The sequence below is a fragment of the Bufo gargarizans genome, chromosome 9 (genome assembly GCF_014858855.1).
Source record: "Bufo gargarizans isolate SCDJY-AF-19 chromosome 9, ASM1485885v1, whole genome shotgun sequence".
Taxonomy (NCBI): domain Eukaryota; kingdom Metazoa; phylum Chordata; class Amphibia; order Anura; family Bufonidae; genus Bufo; species Bufo gargarizans.
In genome coordinates this window covers 108,498,738-108,521,981 of record NC_058088.1, presented here as the reverse complement: position 1 = coordinate 108,521,981, position 23,244 = coordinate 108,498,738, and the positions used below count along the sequence as shown (strand labels likewise).

At 42.9% G+C, this 23,244-nt stretch overlaps 1 protein-coding gene across 1 annotated transcript; it reads left to right on the top strand.

Moving 5' to 3' along the window:
• The first annotated feature begins 4,156 nt into the window (after positions 1-4,156).
• NEXMIF (neurite extension and migration factor) lies at positions 4,157-23,029 on the top strand. Its single transcript, XM_044268985.1, has 3 exons — positions 4,157-4,161; positions 4,516-4,640; positions 18,807-23,029. The coding sequence occupies exons 1-3, from the start codon at positions 4,157-4,159 to the stop codon at positions 23,027-23,029; spliced, it is 4,353 nt and encodes a 1,450-aa protein (XP_044124920.1).
• Positions 23,030-23,244: the final 215 nt, after the last annotated feature.

The window sequence follows — 23,244 nt, the reverse complement described above, 5'->3', positions numbered from 1 at the left end:
ACAGATAGAATCCTACATCAGACAAGAATAGGACAGCATTCCTCTCCAAAAACTCCAGCAACTGGTGTCCTCATTTCCCAGACATTTCTAGACTGTTGTTAAAAGAAGAGGGAGTGCTGCACAATGGTAGACATGTCCAAAGTTTTTGGAGATGTGTTGCTGCCATCAAGTTCTAAATGGGTTAATTTTTTTCTAGACTAGTAGAATGTCTCACTTTCAACATCTGATATGTGTTTTATGTTGTACTGTGACTAAAATATGGGTCTGTGAGATTTGCAAATTATCGCATTCTGCTTTTATTTACATTTTACATTTTTACATTTTACATTTTATTTACATTTTATACAGCTTCCCTACTATTTTGGAATTGGTGTTGTATAAAAATTGTACTAAGTGATGTAGTAAATAATCTGACTAGGGGTTTAAGCTTACCTTACAACCACACAAAAATGAGCAATGAATGAAAGGTTGAATAAAGTTGTCCAATAATGGATGGTCTATCTAAGGGACAATAGAGTATTTGCAGTGCCTTGACTTTTTTTTGTTACATTACAGCCTAAGTTCAATGTATTGTTAATCTGAATTGTATGAGATGGATCAGAACACAATAGTCTAAGTTGGTGAAGTAAAATGAGAAAAAAATACAAATAAAACTATTGTTTAGAAATAGAAAACAGAAAATTGGCATGTGCGTATATATTCACCCCCTTTGTTAGGAAGCCCATAAAAAGCTCTGGTGCAACCAATTACCTTCAGAAGTCACATAATTCGTGAAATGATGTTCACCTGTGTGTAATCTAAGTGTCACATGATCTGTCATTACATATACACACCTTTTTTGAAAGGCCCCAGAGGCTGCAACACCTAAGCAAGAGGCATCACTAACCAAATACTGCCATGAAGACCAAGGAACTCTCCAAAAAGTATGGGACAATGTTGTTGAGAAGTACAAGTCAGGGTTAGCTTATAAAAAACTATTCTAATATTTAATAATCCCCAGGAGCAGCATAAAATCTATCATAACCAAATTGAAAGAACATGGCACAACAGCAAACCTGCCAAGAGACGGCCGCCCACCAAAACTCACAAGCAAGGAGAGCATTAATCAGAGAGGCAGTACAGAGACCTAAGGTAACGTTGGAGAAGCTGCAGAGTTCCACTGCAGAGGCTGAAATATCTGTACATAGGACAACAATGAGCCGTATGCTCCATAGAGTTGGGCTTTATGGCAGAGTGGCCAGAAGAAAGCCATTACTTTCAGCAAAAAATAAATAAATAAAATGTATGGAGGAAGGTGCTCTGGTCTGATGAGACTAAAATTTACCTTTTCAGCCATCAAAGAAAACGCTAGGTCTGGCGCAAACCCAACACATCACATTACCCACAGTGAAACATAGTGGTGGCAGCATCATGCTGTGGGGATGTTTTTCAGCAGCTGGAACTGGGAAACTGGGCAGAGTTGGGGGAATGATGGATGGTGCTAAATACAGGGATATTCTTGAGCAAAACCTTGAGCAAAAACTCTGTACGTGATTTGAGGCTAGGACAGAGGTTCACCTTCCAGCAGGACAATTACCCCAAACACACTGCTAAAGCAACACTTGAGTGGTATAAGGGGAAACATGTTGGAATGGCCTGGAATCTGTGGTCAGACTTAAAGATTGCTGTTCACAAGCGCAAACCAGCCAACATGAAGAAGCTGAAGCAGTTTTGCAAGGAGGAATGGGCAAAAATCCCAGTGGTAAGATGTGGCAAGCTCATAGAGACTTATCCAAAGCGACTTGGAGCCACCTTTTGCCGCAAAAGGTGGCTCTACAAAGTATTGACTTTAGGGGGGTGAATAGATATGCACATTGACTTTTTCTGTTATTTTGTCCTATTTGTTTTTTGCTTCACAATAAAAAATAATAAAAATCTTCAAAGTTGTGGGCATGTTCTATAAATTAAATGATGGAAATCCTCAAACAATCCATGTTCATTCCAGGTTGTGAGGCACCAAAGCACGAAAAAAGTCAAGGGGGTGAATACTTTTGCAAGACACTGTACATACATTACTTATTTTTCATTGTTCGTATAGCACCAATGTTTTCTGCAGGGTTTTATCGAGATAGTCTCAACTCGTATAGGTCTCAGCCCCCAATGGTTCTTACACTCTAATTTCCCTGACTCATAGAGAGGGGTCCTGAGCATAGGAACTCCCTCTTTAAAGTGTAACTGTCATATTATTATTTTTTATGTTTGTAATATATAGGGGCAGTGATACTGACCATTTTTGTAATATACTTTATTACTGAAATTTTACATTTCTATTAAAAAAATTGCTCTACATTGGCCCATTTTGAGCCTTAGCAACGCTCCTCTGTCTTCTGTTTACATAACACAGTCAATGCTGAGCAAGTCTCCACAGTTATGTAAATAGAAGACAGAGGAGCGATGCTAAGGCTCAAAGTGGGCCACTTTAGAGCTAATTTTCTAATAGAAATGTACGATTTCAGTAATTGAAGTATATTGCAAAGATGGTCAGTATCACTGCCCCTACACATTGAACAAATAAAAAAAAAGAATGACAGTTAAACATTAAGGTTCACATGCTCCAATAGGTCTTTGTTAGGCAACCCCTTTTTTTTATTTTTTTTATTCAACGTTTGCTCTTTTAATTGTGTTTTGCAAGTTGCGGATTAAATTGTGATGCTAGACTCTAACTGGATAGACATTGTTACTGATATTTGGTCATATCGTCACAAGAAGATATTCTGATTCCTCGCTATACCGAAGAGCATTCAACATTTGAATTGTAGAATATTTGGAATGTAAAATGCCTCTTTTGCTATGACAGCTTTGATGAATAGTGCACTGTGAATTAAGATTTTACTGTAACCTTGTCATTTCTAGAGGCCAGCCATGCTGTCATAATATTATGCTATGTTATTGTGTCTGACAGTGACAAATAGGATCAAGTGATATTATCTGACATTGTTTCTCATTTCTGCTACTGTAATCGTATCTTGTAGCTGTAGTATACAGATAAATCTGATGGTGGCATTGGAATGCACTTTACCGTTATACTAGCGATATTGTATTGCCGTTCCCGTTCTGTTAAGTGGGAAGTGATCCTTACAAGATCCTGATTACAAATACAAGCAGGTTTACATTTAAGGGCTCTTCACCCCCCAGGGTCCTTTCTGGCAGACCCCCCTCCAGTGTGGCCGGACCTGCAGAGGCAATCATATTTACCTTATCCCTGCCACTGGGTTCTGGATCCTTCACTCTCTGCCACCACTGCAGATTGCTGGCCTCCCCATGTAACATCCAGTTTGACATGGGTCACGTGGACGCTGCCATTGACTGGCTGCAGTGGTGACTTGTTCCCCATATGTCATGTGACCCGCATCAAACCAGATGCTGACGCGGGGAGACCGGCGATCTGCAGAGGTGGCTGGGGAGCAAATGAACCGGAACCCTGCAGCAGGGAGCAGCTAAGTATGATGCTTTTATGTAAAAATATATATATAACGATTTGATACATATGCAAATTACCTGAGATGAGTACTGCCCCTGAGATGAGTCAAGGACAGGACTCATCTCCGGTTAATTTGCATATGTATCAAATTTTTTTTTTTTTTACACAATAAAAGCACACAGAGCTATGGGGACTGAGTATTGCGGATGTGCTAGCAGCCATCTAGCAACCCATGTCTTCAGCTCTATACATAAAAAATACCTGGTTCTCTAAAAGTTGTAGAGGACCTGTCACCACTGCTGTCATGTCGGTTTTAATAGGTAATTGTTTTCCACATTAAATGATCATTCTGGATCATCTATTCTTATGACTCTATGTTGTGCCATTCCTCTCTTGTTCTTACTAGAAGTTTATGAATGAAATGCCCACTGGGTTTCACCTGTTGACATTATCCAATCAGTCCTGCTAGTGTCAGACTGTGCAGGGTCACACCAACACCAAGCTAGCAATTCATTATAAACTTCTGGTGGGAATAATAAAGGAATGACAACATAGAGATATATGAAAAGATATGTCAGAGCAACTGGATTTTTTTTTCTTGAAAATATTTTGCTAGTCACCCGACTGGCTTTCTGGAATAGAATGGTTTGTATGAGAGATCTCTAGCATTAAATACTGGTGATTCATGCTTCAGTCATGAGGTAATATGTTGATTGCATTTGAGTGACTAAACCTATTAGGTGTGATTAAACTGCCTTGGGAGAGGTGTTAGAACAGGATTGTAAGTGGCAGACAATTGTCCTCACTTATTACTACTGATGTACCATGACCTGGATAAATTAGAACCTTCACAGGCAGGGTATAGAATATTACTAATAACGATGTATTCAAACTATTTCAAAATTATAAAGTTACAATCTGCTCATATAAGTGTAAAGTGTTGGTGAATTCACAATTATAGAATTACAGAAAATTATTGCTGTGCGAGAGTGTTAATGTTTTTAAGAACTTTATATAGTTAGCCATTAAATAACACTGAACCTTTTATTTCACAGGTTGGACACAAGTGGAGAGATATGGAGTGAGCACCAGAACGATAAATTGATGGCTGCCCAGGACAATATAGAGTCTGCCTCCCCAGCAGATACCACACTTCTGATTAATGGGATTAGAGGAAATGGTAAGATTATTTGTGATTTGTAAAGGATGTATGGGAAACTGCATTTATAAGTAAAATATACAAAGCTTCTGCTGTGGAAAGTTCACTCACATATACAATCTTTGATAGGTAAAACTTAAAGGGGTTGTCCAGCTTATTACAAGTGATGGCTTATCCTCAGGATTGGCCATTCCTATCTGATCAGTGGGTGTCCGAGAACCTTGCTGATTAGCTGTTTTGCAGTAGTTCCTATGCAGGGAAATGAATATGCATTGGCTGGGTTTGGGGTGGGCCCAACACTACGCTGGATCCCCCTGTCACCGTCAAGGTGTCACCACATGTTGCTGCTCTCTGGAAGGGATGGTAAGGCGTGGTGCACCCAAATGGGGAATAAGTCCAGAGAGTCAGGGTCTGCAGTAAACCAGGGTGCTTCTTTACTGGAGGAATTCAGGTGCAAAACAATACAAGCGAGTCGTAGGGCTGGCTTCTCCAGTCTCCTCCCTGGCAGAAGAATGTTTTCATGCTGAGGAAAAGCCTGAGCTAGCATTCCAAAGTTACCAGCTTCTCATTATTAGCTAGAGAGCCCCAAAAGTCTCTCAGTGTTCATGAACTCTTCCCACAGTGCCTTGCAAACTCTCTAGCTAATAATGAGCAGGATATATATCACAACATACATATAAAACACAGTTACACAGTATTAAACAACAGAAGTCAATGCAAGTTAACCCTTTAAAGTGAAATAAAGTAAGGAGTTGATGACTTTGTATAGGGGAAACAGGGGCAAATGTCCTGACCTCAAAGTACCCCTGCTCCAGGGAGCAGCGCTGCAGTAACCAGCACCATGGACGGAGCTGTGTAGTTCCTGCGCTGACTTCCTGCACTAGATCTACATTGAACTAGCTGATCAGCAAGGCAGCTGAGTTGATAATGATGGCCTATCCTGATAAGCCATCAGTTGTAAAAAAGCTGGACAACCCCTTTAATGAGAGTTTTTTTATAAGTTTGTTTCACACACAACAGTAAAAAAGAAATTAAAAAAAAGCTGCCGTTTTTGTGGCAGTTTTTCATGCCATTTTCTTTAGCCAAAGCCAGAAGTGGATTCAAAAGGAATGAGAAGTAAAGGAAGAACTTAAACTTCTCCTGCTTGACACAGGTTCTGGGTGTACAGGGTAGCTTTATGAAAACTGGCTTAGATGCCCATTGCAACCAAACAGATCAATCATTTCTTTTTCCAAAACCGCTCTGAAAAATGAAAGGTGTAATCTGAATGGTTGCTTTCGTTTTCACACTATTGTTCCATCTGCACTATTCCTATTGGCTTATAGTTCTGGCTGGCTTCAACACTCTTCCCCTATCCCACTGTGCCTATTTAATTATTATTGATAGGTTTTTCGCCCCCTGGATTCTGTGATTAGTTGGGATGCGGCAAACCCTTCAGATGATGCAGTATGAGCTCCTAAAAGCGCCGTATGCAGTGATCCATGTGCCATTGCCACAGTGCTTCTAAAGACACTTATTCATGGCAAAACATGATGAGGGGCACAGGAAGATTGTTTTTTAATTGAAACCTGTGTTCTCTGAATGTTATGAATTTGGGATGCAAGCCAGATGCACCCTAATGCTGCTTTCAGATGGGGATGTCTGTCCATGTTTAGAACGGACAGCAGCGGTGCTGAACACTGACAATTGAAAGGGTATATTCTAATAGGCATTTTTTTTGCATGGACAGAAAATTATAGTATGTTCTATCCTTGATTTTCCCTCATCCTAATGAATGGGTCTGCAGGAAAAATGCACTGTACACAGACAGCATCCATGTGCAGTCCGTTTAAAAACTTGTGTTTCTGGACAAGCACGAACAAGTTTTTCTATCACTCTTAAAAAAAGGGTCAGAGTACAGTGTGAATAAGTGACATAACCAGTAAAAAAAAAATGGGTATGATTTTCAAGTTGGTAGTATGAATAGCTTGTCTGACTTTGGCTCAAAAAACTGCGGTGGCATTTTTACAAAGAATGCTGTGGGTGAAGTCACCCATAAACTTCAGTCCTGCTGAGACCATGTGAATAGTATATGTGCTGGTGTGAAAAGTCTTCATTATTATTACACTTAGACGCCATTAATTCCAGGGTACTGTACATGTGATAAAAGTATACATAAAGTAATTGAAAGTTTGGATGGTGGGAGACTGTCTTATGTGTTGGGCTAGTAGGTTCCAGACTGTCAGGCAGCCAGGAAGACAGACGCAGTCTCACCGGAAGCAGGTCACCAAGCAAAGATGTGTCCCTCATTCTCCCAGGTGGTCTCCTGCCCTCCGGCAGTACATCCCTCACCCCTCGCTGGCCACCAGGGGCCGAGTGTTGCCCACAGAGGGCGGAGCTAGTAAAGATTCACGCTTTATGCGCGCGCGTCACTCTGTGAGATCCACTCCAGATCTTTTTAGTGCTGGGAGACCGGACACCGTCACTCCCAGCGCTGGCGCTGGTCAGGGGTCCCGGGATGCCGGAACCCCTAGCGTCAGCTGTTGCCAGGGAACCTCTGTTGTCATGTCTCCTTACTTGGACATGTGGTGGAAGGTTCCTTCCTCTGCACACTCTCAGCCCTCACCTGTGCTTCCCTGGTCTGAGGGTGGAGATTGGGTGTAACCTCAGCAGTGTATGGTGATCTGTGGAGGGATAGTTAAACCTGGTCTTTTCCCCCACTCACTGCTGATTATTCAGCTACTTCCTGGTTCAGAATCTGAAGCTATCTGGTGAGTGGTTTCTCTGGTTATTGACTCTGGCTTTGGTTGTCTTCTGGTTCTCCTTCCCTAGCTTACGTTTAATGACCGTTCTCGTGTTTCCCTATTGACCATTACATTGTGTCACAGTATCTACTTTGGGGTTTTGCCCAACTGCAGCTGGTGTGCCCAGCCGTCCTGTGATTTGACACCTGGTAAGGGCTCTGCCAACACCCCCCTTCCTTCTGGAGGTGAAGAGTACCCCGACCCTCGAGGGTGTTCAGAGTGTGACGGCTTGTTTAGCTTTATTGTTAAATTAGCATTACACAGACTATGGAGAAATCTTGGAGACCTATATGTGAGAAGCAAAAGAGAGGACACCAAAAAAGGAGGTCTTGGAAGGATCTGAGATTGTGTGTGGTGAGTTAGGGGATTAGGTCAGAGATGGAGTAGGCATATAGATGGCCTTGTATGTTGTCAGTTGAACTTGGGCAATGGGTAGCCAGTGATGGGAATGGCAAAGGGGAGAAAGAAAAAGGGAGAAACAGATAGATGGATTGACTAGACAGCATAGTTAAGGATAAGGTTAGATGAGAGGCCGCAGAGAATGATGTTACAGTAGTCTAGGAGGGAAATGTTGAGGGCATGCACTAGCATTTTTGTTGACTCAGGGTTGAGGGAAGAGTGGATATGTGATATGTTTATAAATTTATGACAATTGCACAATGTTATTTGACATGAGCAACATCATACATGTTTTCCAAAGATATCTACATGTACTTAAATAAACCACCCTTTCTCTAGCTAAGGATACTTTCACACTCGCGTTTTGGCTTTCCGTTTGTGAGATCCGACATGGGCTCTCACAAGCGGTCCAAAACTGATCAGTTTTGCCCTAATGCATTCTGAATGGAAAAGGATCCGCTCAGAATTCATCAGTTTGCCTCTGATCAGTCTCCATTCCGCTCTGGAGGCGGACACCAAAACGCCAATTGGATCCGTCCTGGCACACAATGTAAGTCAATGGGGACAGATCCGTTGCTCAAGGTGCGCTGAATACACTTCTAAAACAGCTATACACTTAGGTGCAACTAATAACTTTGTTGCAACAGTGCATCACACCAGCAACATATGTAGATAGCAAAGTAGGATGGATATAATGCAGGCGAGAGCTTTGTTAATAAAGCTCTACCCTTTACCATGCTTTCCCAATCCCACCTTTGTTGAATCCGATTGCTCTTTACATAAACATGAACTGTCCCTGCCTATTCATGCTTCTGCTCGACGCGTTTCTATATCACTTTGGTGACAGTGATATGTCATCAGGAGCAGAGTAGTACGTTGGCATGAGTGCAGTTCGCCCCATCTATTAAGCGAATACTGCCACTCTGCCTGCAGGTGATAGACGCTGCACGCTCCTGTTGGCGCGCATGCAGCACACAAATACACAGCCTCCGGCTCTATTAAGGCCGTAGCGTGGCCGCTCAAAGCCGCTCTCATATCAAGGTAGCCACTCCCACTAGGCGGAGCTAGTTGGCATGTGGATACGTCACTTGGGCGGGGGGGGGGGGGGAAATCAACCTCCTCCGCTCTGCCCATTTTATATATGCTAACCGCTACAGTGGGTAATATTTTATTTGGCAGAAAAATTGCCTACCATATGAGGGGATGTACTGAAGGGTCCAGCATCCCGCTAGAGGTAAATGGATAAGAGTTACAACAACTTAACATTTATGGTTATTAACCATATCCCCAATACACAACAAAGTCACCCAGATAGCCGGTGACATATTTCATGGAGATATGATGTGTCCGAAGGTACAATAATCCCCATCCCATTAAACACATATAGACCAGAGTCTTTAAAGGGATATATGTGAGATGTTTTAAATTCAATCATGTATTCACATCAGTTTATGTCTGGGATCACCATTAGCAACCAGTGGATCACTGTGGTATAAATCCACTACATATCTATAACATTGGGATGCCCAACTTTATAAATCAACGGGAATTCTCCTTTTAAATGAAACATGTATAGGAGATAAAGTAATTTAGACCAAAGGGTTTTACAGTTCTCAGTGTAAATGTCCACTGCGCCTCTTTCCGCAGCAGCAGATTGTCTATGTCCCCTCCTCTCGGAGAGACTCTAACATGTTCAATACCCTGAAAGGAAATGCATTGTTTAACTCCCGGGTGACATTCCATAACATGTTGGGCAATTGGAGTGTCATCCTTATTGCTAATGCTCAGCAAGTGTTCTCCAATCCGTCTCCTAAATTCCCCCTTGGTTTTACCCACATATTGTTTTTGGCAGATACATGTAGCCTCATAGACCACCCCTACCATTTTGCAGTTAATGAAGGACCTGATAAGAAAATTCCGTCCTGTTGTGGTGCATATTACTATATTGCCCTTTTTAATGGCCTTACATGCAACACATTTACCGCATTTGAACGTACCGGGTGGTCTATTGGGTAACCAAGTGGGCTGTATTGGGGGACTGTACAAACTGTGCACCAGTTGATCTCTCAAATTACTCCCTCTTCTATACGTAATAAGTGGAGATTCACCCACAAGATGTCCAATCACCGGATCTGATTTCAGAATCCCCCAGTTCTCCTTGATAATATTCCAGACCTCCTTATTGGCCTGATCATATGTACCTATAATTCGCATTTTGTTGTCCGTTGTCTGTTGTTTAGGGACCAGGAGATCATCTCTATTACTCGCTGAGGCATGCTGATAAGCCTCAGCAAGACAAGGACCAGGGTCTGACTAAATCTTTTTTGTAAATCAGAGGATGCTTTTTTGAAATCCACCCACTCTGAGCAATTACGTCTAGGTCTTAAATATTGCCCTTTTGTTATGCCATACTTTAATTTAGTGGGATGTGCACTCTCCCATCTCAGCAAAGTGTTGGTAGCAGTGGGTTTTTGGAACATCTTAGTGGTGATTTTTTTGGATCCATCAATGCTTATAGATAGATCCAGGAATGTCAATTGAGTTCTGTCAATTTCACTTGTAAAGAATAGACCCAAAGCATTTTTGCTGAGCTGTATTACAGAAAAATGTAGGTCACTCCACATGCGCAAATCTCATATGTCAGTGTCACAGAAGAGGAAAAAATGTTAAAAAAAGGAAACCACCAGAGTTATCAAGCCCTCAGATAAAGGGGGCAATGTGGTTGTCCTGGATGATGATAAATATGTCGAGATGTGCATGCGGATACTGGATGACAGGTCTTGCTATAAGCGATTAGAACACAACCCAATGGAGGTGTTTAAACGTGAACTTAGGGGCATTTTAAACAAGGCCATGCAGCAGCATCTCATAGAAAGAACAAAAAGTTTGCGTTTCTGTTACCTGAATACCCTGTAACAGCAGCATTTTTAGTCTACCAAAGATTCACAAGGGGCTGAGCCCTTTAAAGGGTAGGCCCATTGTGTCAGGAATCAATGGTTTGACTGAAAAAATCAGTCTGTATGTAGATGAGGTGTTGAGAGCGTTTGTCACGAACCTTCCATCCTACTTCAGAGACTCCATGGACGTCCTGAGACGACTTAATGATGTCTATTGTGATCCAGGTACCCTACTGGCAAGCCTCGATGTAGAGGCTCTTTATAGCTCGATACCCCATGATAGGGGTTGCCAAGCTGTGGGGACATTCCTAGCAGAAAGGGGATCACATCTGGCGAATCATAATGGGTTTGTAATTGAGTTGCTTGAATTTATTCTGAGCCACAATGTGTTCACATTTGATCGAAAGTTCTACCACCAGCTCAGGAGAGTGGCCATGGGAACTCCATGTGCCCCTACGTTTGCCAACCTCTACCTTGGCTGGTGGGAGAGAGAACATGTATTCAGCGAGACCATGGAACAGTGGACGTAGTCTATTGTCTTATGGCTCAGATTTATAGAAGACATGTTCATCTTGTGGAATGGCACCAGCATAGCCTTTAATGAGTTTGTAATACATAAGTCCAGCAATAGAAATAACCCTTTTGAAAAAGTATATAAATTGTAATGATGATCATACATGAATGACGTACACAACTCGACTATTTAGGTAGAGCCACCGAAAACGGGGTTAGCTGATATTGGGTGGGGAATCTCTCCCTAAGTTTGCACCCTGAGCTAACCCTCTGCCCAGGGACGGCCCCTAATGGTGGGGACTCCCTGTCCTCGAGCCTTAGCTACCACCTCCTACTGTACCCTTGATTCGTGTCAGTGGGTGGGTATTGGCCTCGTGATGGACTACCAAATAAACAGACAGACAAACAGAAAAAAAAAAGGTGCCCTTTGTATACAGCCCTAATGATATTCCTGGATCTATCTATAAGCATTGATGGATCCAAAAAAATCACCACTGCTACCAACACTTTGCTAAGATGGGATAGTGCATATCCCACAAAATTAAGTATGGTATACCAAAAGGGCAATATTTAAGACCTAGACGTAATTGCTCAGAGTGGGTGGATTTCAAAAAAGCATCCTCTGATTTACAAAAAATATTTAGTCAGACCCTGGTCCTTGTCTTGCTGAGGCTTATCAGCATGCCTCAGCGAGTAATAGAGATAATCTCCTGGTCCCTAAACAACAGACAACGGACAACAAAATGCGAATTATAGGTACATATGATCAGGCCAATAAGGAGGTCCGGAATATTATCAAGGAGAACTGGGGGATTCTGAAATCAGATCCAGTGATTGGACATCTTGTGGGAGAATCTCCACTTATTACGTATACAAGAGAGAGTAATTTGAGAGATCAACTGGTGCACAGTTTGTACAGTCCCCCAATACAGCCCACTTGGTTACCCAATAGACCACCCGGTACGTTCAAATGCGGTAAATGTGTTGCATGTAAGGCCATTAAAAGGGGCAATATAGTAAAATGCACCACAACAGGACGGAATTTTCTTATCAGGTCCTACATGTGGCTACATGTATCTGCCAAAAACAATATGTGGGTAAAACCAAGGGGGAATTTAGGAGACGTATTGGAGAACACTTGCTGAGCATTAGCAATAAGGATGACACTCCAATTGCCCAACATGTTATGGAATGTCACCCGGGAGTTAAACAATGCATTTCCTTTCAGGGTATTGAACATGTTAGAGTCTCTCCGAGAGGAGGGGACATAGACAATCTGCTGCTGCGGAAAGAGGAGCAGTGGACATTTACACTGAGAACTGTAAAACCCTTTGGTCTAAATGACTTTATCTCCTATACATGTTTCATTTAAAAGGAGAATTCCCGTTGATTTATAAAGTTGGGCATCCCAATGCTATAGATATGTAGTGGATTTATACCACAGTGATCCACTGGTTGCTAATGGTGATCCCAGACATAAACTGATGTGAATACATGATTGAATTTAAAACATCTCACATATATCCCTTTAAAGACTCTGGTCTATATGTGTTTAATGGGATGGGGATTATTGTACCTTCGGACACATCATATCTCCATTAACCCCTTAAGGACCAGGCTCATTTTCACCTTAAGGACCAGGCCATTTTTTGCAAATCTGACCAGTGTCACTTTAAGTGCTCATAACTTTAAAATGCTTTGACTTACCCAGGCCGTTCTGAGATTGTTTTTTTCGTCACATATTGTACTTCATGACACTGCTAAAATTGGGTCCAAAAAGTTAATTTTTTTGCATTAAAAAAATATATTTTTTACCAAAAATTTTGAAAAATTAGCAAATTTCAAAGTTTCAGTTTCTCTACTTCTGTAATACATAGTAATACCCCCAAAAATTGTGATGACTTTACATTCCCCATATGTCTACTTCATGTTTGTAGCATTTTGGAATGATATTTTATTTTTTGGGATGTTACAAGGCTTAGAAGTTTAGAAGCAAATTTTGAAATTTTTGAGAAATCTTCAAAATCCCACTTTTTATGGACCAATTCAGGTTTGAAGTCAAATTGTGAGGCTTAGATAATAGAAACCTCCCAAAATGACCCCATTCTAGAAACTACACCCCTCAAGGTATTCAAAACTGTTTTTTCAAACTTTATTAACCCTTTAGATCTTCCACAAGAGTTAATGGCAGATGGAGAAACAATCTTGAAATTTCTATTTTTGGGAAAATAATCAATTTTTTCCAGGAGTAAAACAAGGGTTAACTGCCAAACAACACTCAAAATGGGTTGCCCTGATTCTGTAGTTTGCAGAAACACCCCATATGTGGTCGTAAACTACTATTTGGCTAAACGGCAGGACATAGAAGAAGGGGAACGCCATATGGTTTTTGGAAGGCAGATTTTGCTGGACTGGTTTATTTACACCATGTACCCTTTCAAGCCCCCTGATGCACCCCTAGAGTAGAAACTCCATAAAAGTGACCCCATCTAGGAAACTACGGGATAAGGTGGTTGTTGTTTTGGGACTATTTTTGGGGTAAATTAGATTTTTGGTTGCTCTATATTACTCTTTTTTGAGGCAATGTAACAAAAAAATTAAATTCTAAAATTGTTTCTACATTCGCTATTTAGTTTTGTGGAACACCTAAAGGGTTAACATAGTTTGTAAAGTAACTTTTGAATACCTTGAGGGGTGTAGTTTCTTAGATGGGGTCACTTTTTTGGAGTTTCTAGTCTAGGCTACATCAGGGGGGGCTTCTAATGGGACATGGTGTCAAAAAAAAAACTGTCCATCAAAATCTGCCTTCCAGAAACCGTATGGAGTTCCCTTCGTTCTATGCCCTGCCGTGCGGCTATATAGCCATTTAAGACCACATATGGGGTGTTTCTGCAAACTACAGAATCGGGGCAATAAATATTTAGTTTTGTTTGGCTGTTAACCCTTGCTTTATTACCGGCAAAATGGATTTAAATTGAAATTTTGCCCAAAAATAGGTGTTTTGGCACCGTTTTTATTTTATATCTTTAACACCGTTCATCCGAGGCGTTTGGTCAAAAGTTATTTTTATAGCGACGACTTTTACGCACGCGACGATGCCCAATATGTATGGCTCTCAGACTTTGGAGACACTAAGCAGGCATCCTAAAACTGCGGCCCTCCAGATGTTGTAAAACTACAATTCCCACCATGCCCTGATGATGGCTGTAGGTTGTCTGGGCATGCTGGGAGTTATAGTTTTACAACATCTGGAGGGCCGCAGTTTGAGGATGCCTGCACTAAAACTAATATTTTTTGGGGAAAGAAAAATTGTTTTTGTGTCTCCAAAGTCTGAGAGCCATAGTGTTTTATGTTCTCTAGTGAACTGTTGGGGATTATAAAAATTTAGTACTCCATGGAAGTGTGATACTCCCTGAAGCAATCGATAATGCAGAGGCCCGGATGATCGGGGCACGTGTCACATTGAGTAGTGGTGTCCTTCCGTATCCTCCTCTTGTGACACACTCTGCACTTTTTTTGGGTTCGTCCCTTCTTTCCAGTATGGGGGACCACACCTGGAAAGTGTTGGCTTGGGACGATCCGGGCACCTCCAGTTCCCGAGGTACTATGGCCTGCTCCTTCCCGGTCCGAAAAGATCAGGTCCTTGAGGACTGCCTCATAGAATTGGAGGAATGTCTCTGTGCTGCCAGCGCTTCGGGATAGTACAAAAGAGTTGTACATGGCAACCTGCACTAAGTAGACCGCAACTTTTTTGTACCATGCCCGGGTTTTGCGCATGACGTTATATGGCGTGAGGACTTGATCAGAGAGATCAACTCCTCCCATATACCGATTGTAGTCGACGATACAATCGGACTTGAGGACCGTTGCCGCGGTATCTCGCACAGGGACTGGGGTGGTGCTGTTACCGTGGATTGTGGACAGCATAAGGACATCCCTCTTGTCCTTATACCTGACCAGCAACAGGTTTCCACTGGTAAGTGCACGGGTCTCACCCCTGGGGATAGGTACCTGGAGGGGGTAGGCAGGGAGGCCGTGTTGATTTTTCCGCACGGTCCCACAAGCGAACGTGGATCTGGCGGCAAGGGACCTGAACAAGGGAATGCTGGTATAAAAGTTATCCACGTACAAGTGGTAACCACTATCCAGCAGTGGGTACATAAGGTCCCACACAAGTTTCCCGCTAACACCCAGAGTGGGGGGACATTCTGGGGGTTGAATACGGCAATCTCGCCCCTCGTACACACGAAATTTGTAAGTGTACCCTGAGGTATTTTGTATAGCTTCACGCCATACCTCGCCCGCTTTGTGGGAATATATTGGCGGAAACTGAGTCTCCCCTTGAGCGCAACGAGAGACTCATCAACCGCGACCTCCCTTCCAGGTACGTAGGCCTGCTGAAATGTGGCCCCAAAGTGATCGATATCTTATACAGCCGGTCATAGGCAGGATCACCTCGGGGTGGACATGCTGCATTATCGGAATAATGCAGACATTTACGGATGGCCTCAAACCGGTGACGTGTCATGACCATACTGTACAGTGGGGTCTGGTACAGGACGTCCCCACTCCAGTATTGCCTGACACTGGGTTTTTGGACTAGACCCATATGCAGCACGAGGCCCCAAAATGTCCTCATTTCGGCTGCACTGACCGGCGTCCAGCCACCGGGTCTAGCCAAAACTGAGCCTGGGTTTTGAGCGACGAACTGTTGGGCGTACAGATTCGTCTGCTCCACCATCAAATTCACCAGTGGGTTACTGAAAAAAAAACTAAAATAGTCTATTTCAGTAAACCCCACTGTGGGAATCTGGATTCCAGGATTGCCAGCGAAATCCGGAATCTCAGGCTCAAAGTCCACTGGGGGACACCAGCTAAGTTTATCGGCAGGGGGCTCCGGTGGACTTATTTGGTGGGCCGGGAAACCAGTACGAACCCCAGGGCGGCTTGTACTAGGGTGGGCCACAGGATCCCTAGCATGTGTGGCCCCTGGCTCCGCCTGGCGGCGTCTCCGCCGCCTTGGTGGCTCATCGTCATCCGATGATGATGAGGAGGATGCGGATGATAAAAGGAATGTGGGGTCATCCTCATCCTCACTGGGGCTCTCAGAGTTGGAGGCAATCTGGGCATATGCCTCCTCGGCCGAGAACACCCGGCGGGCCATGCGTGTAGGTGTGCGTGTGAGGAAAACTTTATTATATGTGCGTGTGTGTGGGGGCAACGGGTGTTCGCGTACTAAAAAAGGCAAAAAAAAAAGGGCAAGTGTTAGGAAAAAAAAAAGTTAAAACTTGCTGATCAGCGGTACAACGCTGATCAGCGGTGGGGCGGGCGATGCGCTAACAGTGGACGGACGCTAAAAAGTGCCGGCCAGTCAGCGCACGCAGAAAAAAATAAGTGGTGGTGAGGGGGGGGGGGTGAAGTGGCGGGGGGGGGGGTCTTGGTTAGGGTTAGATGGATAGATGGAAGTTTGGAATAAAAGTACTTTTTTTTTTTTTTTTTCCTAACTTACTTTTCCCTTCTTTCCCTGCCTAACGGTGCCTCTCCCCCACTGACCCTAACCTACCTGGGTGGCGATGGGTGCAGGAGGGTGATGGATGCCGATTAGGGGGACACAGGAGCTTGTGCTGGACGATGCTGCACGGTCAGGGTGCTGGACAGGAAGAGGAGGGGAGAGAGGAGCGCAGGAAGTTTGAATCTCGCGCCTCTCTCCCCTGCACCAATCAGCACCCTGGACAGCAGTGTTCAGCACCAGGGCCAGCACCGCCTCTCCAAATCCTCGGACTGCGATTGGTGGTGTATAATTTCGCCACTGATCGCAGTCTTTTTCCGGTTCATCGGGTCACAGGACACCCGAATGGACCGGAAACGCAGAAAACCGCAGGTCTGAATTGACCTGCGGTTTTCTGCGATCGCCGATACGGGGGGTCAAATGACCCCCCCTGCGTTGTTACGGGATGCCGGCTGAATGATTTCAGCCGAAATCCCGTTCCGATTAACCCCTGCGGCGCCGGAATTAAGGACTCGGGAAATAGGGCGTACCGGTACGTGCTATGTCCTTAAGGGGTTAAATATGTCACCGGCTATCTGGGTGACTTTGTTGTGTATTGGGGATATGGTTAATAACCGTAAATGTTAAGTTGTTGTAACTCTTATCCATTTACCTCTAGCGGGATGCTTCACCCTTCAGTACATCCCCTCATATGGTAGGCAATTTTTCTGCCAAATAAAATATTACCCACTGTAGCGGTTAGCATATATAAAATGGGCAGAGCGGAGGAGGTTGATTTTCCACCCCCCCCAAGTGACGTATCCACATGCCAACTAGCTCCGCCTAGTGGGAGTGGCTACCTTAATATGAGAGCGGCTTTGAGCGGCCGCACTACGGCCTTAATAGAGCCGGAGGCTGTGTATTTGTGTGCTGCATGCGCGCCAACAGGAGCGTGCAGCGTCTATCACCTGCAGGCAGAGTGGCAGTATTCGCTTAATAGATGGGGCGAACTGCACTCATGCCAACGTACCACTCTGCTCCTGATGACATATCACTGTCACCAAAGTGATATAGAAACGCGTCGAGCAGAAGCATGAATAGGCAGGGACAGTTCATGTTTATGTAAAGAGCAATCGGATTCAACAAAGGTGGGATTGGGAAAGCATGGTAAAGGGTAGAGCTTTATTAACAAAGCTCTCGCCTGCATTATATCCATCCTACTTTGCTATCTACATATGTTGCTGGTGTGATGCACTGTTGCAACAAAGTTATTAGTTGCACTTCAGTGTATAGCTGTTTTAAAAGTGCATTCAGCGCACATTGAGCAACTATTACAGGGTGTTTGGATATTTGGGCAGGGTACTATACAAACCCTGACATATCCATTTAAACACACTGTTTTATTAAGTGTGGAGGATTAGGCTGTACCCTAGAATTGCGGTGGGAGCCACTGCTCCAGACTTAGCCTGATGAGTATTTAATGTGGTGGGTAGCCACTATTTTAATAAAGATATTAATAAAGTTATTTTAAGTGTTTATTCAGGCAGTAAAATCATACAATAATATATACGCAAACTATTCCTTACAGTTAATCCTATGTTACAGATAATACAAACGGATCCATTCATGACGGATGTATGCGGTTGTATTATTGTAACGGATCCGTTTTTGCATATCAATGACTGATCCTCCCAAAACGCGAGTGTGAAAGTAGCCTTAATTGAATACCAACTATGATTTTAATAGAAAATGTATAATTAATTCAGATACTAACAAAAGGTAAATGGAACACAGATATAATTTTTAAGAACATGCCCACACATAAGCAATGTCATTATGTGTGTTTGTATACATATGTCAAATAATTATTGATCAAATCTATATTGAAATATAATTAGTTTATATACCTAGGGGTCCCTTCTCTGCAGTGTTGAGGTCATTAACAGTCGTTAAGAGTCATTCACTTGAATGGCTGTTAACGATCGTTAATAGCTTTTGCATTTTAGTGACTGCATCCTACTGTGTATTGATGTTTATATACTGTACATTTATACATTGAACAGCTTGATAAACAAAACAGCTAAAACTATCTTTCTCCCCTCTGCAGAGCCACATGATCCTGTGGATGACGTGAAGTCCTTTGATGCTGCAGATGCTCCTGTCACATTTTCAGCCTTAAATCAGAAAGAAATCCATGCCTGTCACAGAGCATTGCCACCCATCATTTCCAAAGAGCCTTGCTTGCTGGGTCCTTCTTCTCCACTACATTTGTCAGATACAGGAGAACATGTTAGCAGTGATCCATCATCTCAGGCCATATCCTTGACAACCTGTGTCACCAAAGGTCTCAATTCTTGGTCTTTGCCCAGTGACAGTGAAAAAACACCTTTTACCATTATGGAGCCTGGGACAATGTCAACCTTGACCGGGGACTGCTTGATGCAGCAAAGTCGGACTTGTTTGGGTTGTTTTATAGAAACAAAGGATGGAGTAGACCCAGAACCTGGTGTCAGTTTGAAAATGGGAGATATAAGTAGAGACTATGACACATGTCCAGTTTCTGACATGGGGATTCACTGCATGAGTACAACTGACAGTCTAAAATATGGTGATCAACTGCTTTCTGACCAGCTTTTAAGCTTCCCTGTTCATAAATCACAAGAATCTGATAAAAGGGACCATGACAAATCTGACAGTGATTCAGAGGACCCCACTCAAAAGAACTATTATGATGGTTTACTACTGGACAAATGCAATGGAGATGAGGCACTCCTGGCTAACCCTAACCAAGAATGGGGTTACTTTGAGTCATTTATTAGTGAGAGTAAAATTGAACTACTTGACTTGTGCTCTAAAAATGAGCTGTCTGTTAATTTGTTTTCAGAAGAAGATGTGGATAATTACATGTTTGATGATGATGATTCTACGCTTGGCAGTGATGTGTGCTCCTTGAAAATCAGGTATGAATCGTTCCAGGACAATGTGAGAGAGAAGACAAATGCCCTACAAGAGGATGCTCAGTTTAATTTCTTCCCAAGTGTCTTCACTAACTGTCCCAAAAGAGAAAGTAAAGGGTCAAAAAAGAGGTTAGCTGACCCTTCTCAATTCAAACTGGAAGAAGGTGGGATATGGGAAGATGATGATGAAGAAGAAGATGAAGAAGAAGAGGTTGAAGGTGTAAAATCAGGCTTAAATAAGACCTGTGGAAATATGGATGTGGTACAGTACATAAGCACCAAAAGAAGTCATTTTCTGGATTCTGTTAACTCAGCTGAAGACTCGGGCGAGTACAGTGATGATAGCTCATGCAGTGAATCTTCATATGATGTTCTAGGAGATATCAAGGACTGTACAAGATACCTATCACGTGAACACTCTCATTCGCTCATTCAACCAAATTATGGTCTGAGGGTGAAAAGGAAAGTCAGGTACAGTGATGACTACCTGTATGACATGGATTCACTAGAGAATGAAAAGGTTGTTGAGAAGAAGGAAGGAGCACCAGATGGACCCAAAGAAGAAGATGATGATGACTGGTGCCCTAAGAAACGTCGGAAAGTTTGTAGGAAGGAGCCACCTGTAATCATCAAGTACATCATAATTAATAGGTTCAAAGGAGAGAAGCACATGTTGATAAAACTTGGAAAGCTTGATGCAAATGAGACAACTGTGACTTTGAGTAATGATCAGATAGGAAAATACCAAAAGCTTGCTCCACTTAAAGAGTACTGGGAAGAAAAAAGGAGGAACTTTTCTGCCATGAGTGCACAGAGAAGTCTTATTGGAGGTAAGAATGCTATTCCACCAAGGAAGAGAAAAGGACATCTAGCAAATCGACACAGGTTACAGAGGATACAAACTATAGAGCAACCAGTCATGCTATCTTCTTTTGACCACAGGCAGGGATGCAGTAGCAAAGATGAGGCTAGCCTTAATGAATTGCATTCTATAACTCTGGAAACACCAAGCTGCGTGAATGGATTACGCTTAAGTGACATAGCAGAAGTTGCCCCTGTAAAATGCAGATCTTTAGAAAGGCAATTAAAATGTGCTGATCGGAAAGTGATAAGAAGAATAAAATTTAAAAGTGAAGCCAGATTGAAATGCAAACAGCTGAAGCTAGAGCAGATCAGTGAAGTTAGTGCCGCAGATCCAACTGAAAACTTCCCTGCCATTGAGAACCAGGAATCAGCAGTTCTCTTGAAAGAGGAAGCCAGTCACAGTGCATCAGACAGTTCCCATCCATCGCAGTGCCATGCTGATAACGAAGCTAAAAATTCTCCATTTCTGCAAGCCACCTGCTCTCCCGACAAGCCATTACCATCTGCTCAAATCACTACCAATGTACCAGTTATCCCTGGAGGGTATCTACAGACTTTGTTAGATGCATCAGATTCATCTAGTGGCACTGGTATAACATACTTTGCCCCTCATCCCTTGGGGCAGCACTCAGTTAACATCATGCAGACAGAAAAACAGTTCAGTTCCCTTCAACTTGCGCAGAGCTGTGTGCTTTCTCCCCCTTCAGAGTCTGAGCTCCAGCAGTCACCCCATCACTTAGATATAGAGCAGAGCTTCCCAGACATGTGGCATGGCAAGCCCCCTAGCAGTCAGGCTGAGTTCATATCTAACCTTAGGGAAGTGTCCATCATATCGGGAGATTTTGTCGGTTCTGCTGCTGTATCAGATACAGACATGACAGCCTCTGGATATAGTCAAGTTCAACTGAACAGCAGCAAACAGCTGTACCACAAAACATATCTGCAAGAAGACCAGATTCAGCAGGATGACTCTTATCAGCCCTGTCATTATAACAATGGAGATGGGCATTTTGTTTTGCAGAGAGGCATGCTTAGTACAGACAATGGGAGGCTTATTAGTTTTGACTCAGTGGGCTCATTGTCAGTTAGTTCTAGTAATTACAGCTCTTTAAGCATGAAATCTTGTGAAAAGGATGGAGAAGATGAAATAAGTGATGATTTCTTAGCTCATTGCAGCCCCAAACTTGTGATTCAGCAGAGCATTGATGAAATTACCCCGCTGAAGGAATCTACTGACCTTCTGGACATCTCCAACTTCACCCCTGACAAATTCCGCCACTCATCCCTATCAGAGATGTCACCACCAGATACCCCTAACCTCTCCCCTCAAATTACAGTCACAGATGCAAAGTCAGTAGGGAACATAAAGGCTTTTCAAAATGGTACCCAGGTAGTGCTTAATGGACCAGAGAAGTCTAAGTGGAACTGTGCTGTTCTTCCTACACAGGAGCAGACCAATAGTGGATTTGCACTAAACAACCATCAGTTTCAGTTTCATATGTTTAATGATGAAGATTCTGTCAATGTTCTGGAGAAAGGTCCATGTTTGCCAGCATTTGATGAGTCTGCTGTTCCTGTCCATGCCAATGGCAAAGCCTCAAAATCAAAAAGGAAACTGTCCACTTGCAAAAACCCAGGTGCCAACCAAAGTTCTTCTCCAAAAAGTAGCAAGAAGAAAACCCCAAAAGCCTGCAAAGGGACAGATAAAACACAAACAAACACTCCTCGACAAACTTCCCCTAAAACACCCAAGAAAGGAAAAAATGCCAACAGTGAAAAATCCCAAAGTGCAGGCTACCGATCAGGTCTATTGAATAATGCAAGCCCTACAAAACAGGCTTTAACTGACTGCATGCAGCTTTATGAGCCTGGCTCTTCCAAGACAGGGAAGCACATAGCTGGGGTCAATGAATGGATGCTAGATAAAGGTAACAAGGCTCCTTGGCCTGAACCAAAGGTAGGGAATGGAAACAATCTCCTTGATGATGATCAGAGAGAATTTGAGGAGCCTTCTAACATTCTTTCCAATATTGCATCTGGAATGGCTGATGTTCAGAGGTTCATGATGGCATCAATGGAGCCTTTTTACAACCCTGTGGGGCCCAGTGACATCCCAGATATACTACTGTCTCCTGAGTCAAACAGCCTAAAATTGAAAACATTGAAAATCTTGGCTGGGACACCACAAGATTTCAAGAAAAAGGTAAATGGCAGCACAGTGGGAGGCTCCAAGAAGTCAACCAACAAGGGCTCAGGTAAGAACAATGCTAAGTTTGGAGTTTTTGATCCAAGCTGTACATTAGGTTATGGATCCAATCTTCATGCAGCCTTCTTTGATAAGAACTTTGGAAACCTCAGTATTTTAACCAATAATGTACCAACACACAAAAAGTTGTATCGTCATAAATCAACATCTAAGTCTCTGAGAGATGAAAACTGTAAAGGGAAAAGAATAGACCAGGCACGCAAGGACCCCTTGGTCACATCTGCATTTGAAAAACTGAGGTAATGTTGCACCAAAAGCTCCAAAGCTCATCTTTTTCTTTTCTTCACATTTGCTACGCTTGCTGGTCCTTGTTTATTTCTCTTTTAAAACCAATTTTTAAAAAGCCTAAAGCTGCATGATAGTCATTGCCTTGCAAATAAAGAAAAGGCTGCGCATGACAAATGCTAACAAGCTACCTAAAATCACTGGTTCCTGACTTGGCTGGGTTTTACAAAGAC

Coding starts and splice junctions, on each gene's coding strand:
- NEXMIF (XM_044268985.1), top strand. Junction 4,641..18,806: donor TAATGGGATTAGAGGAAATG/GTAAGATTATTT, acceptor TCCCCTCTGCAG/AGCCACATGATCCTGTGGAT.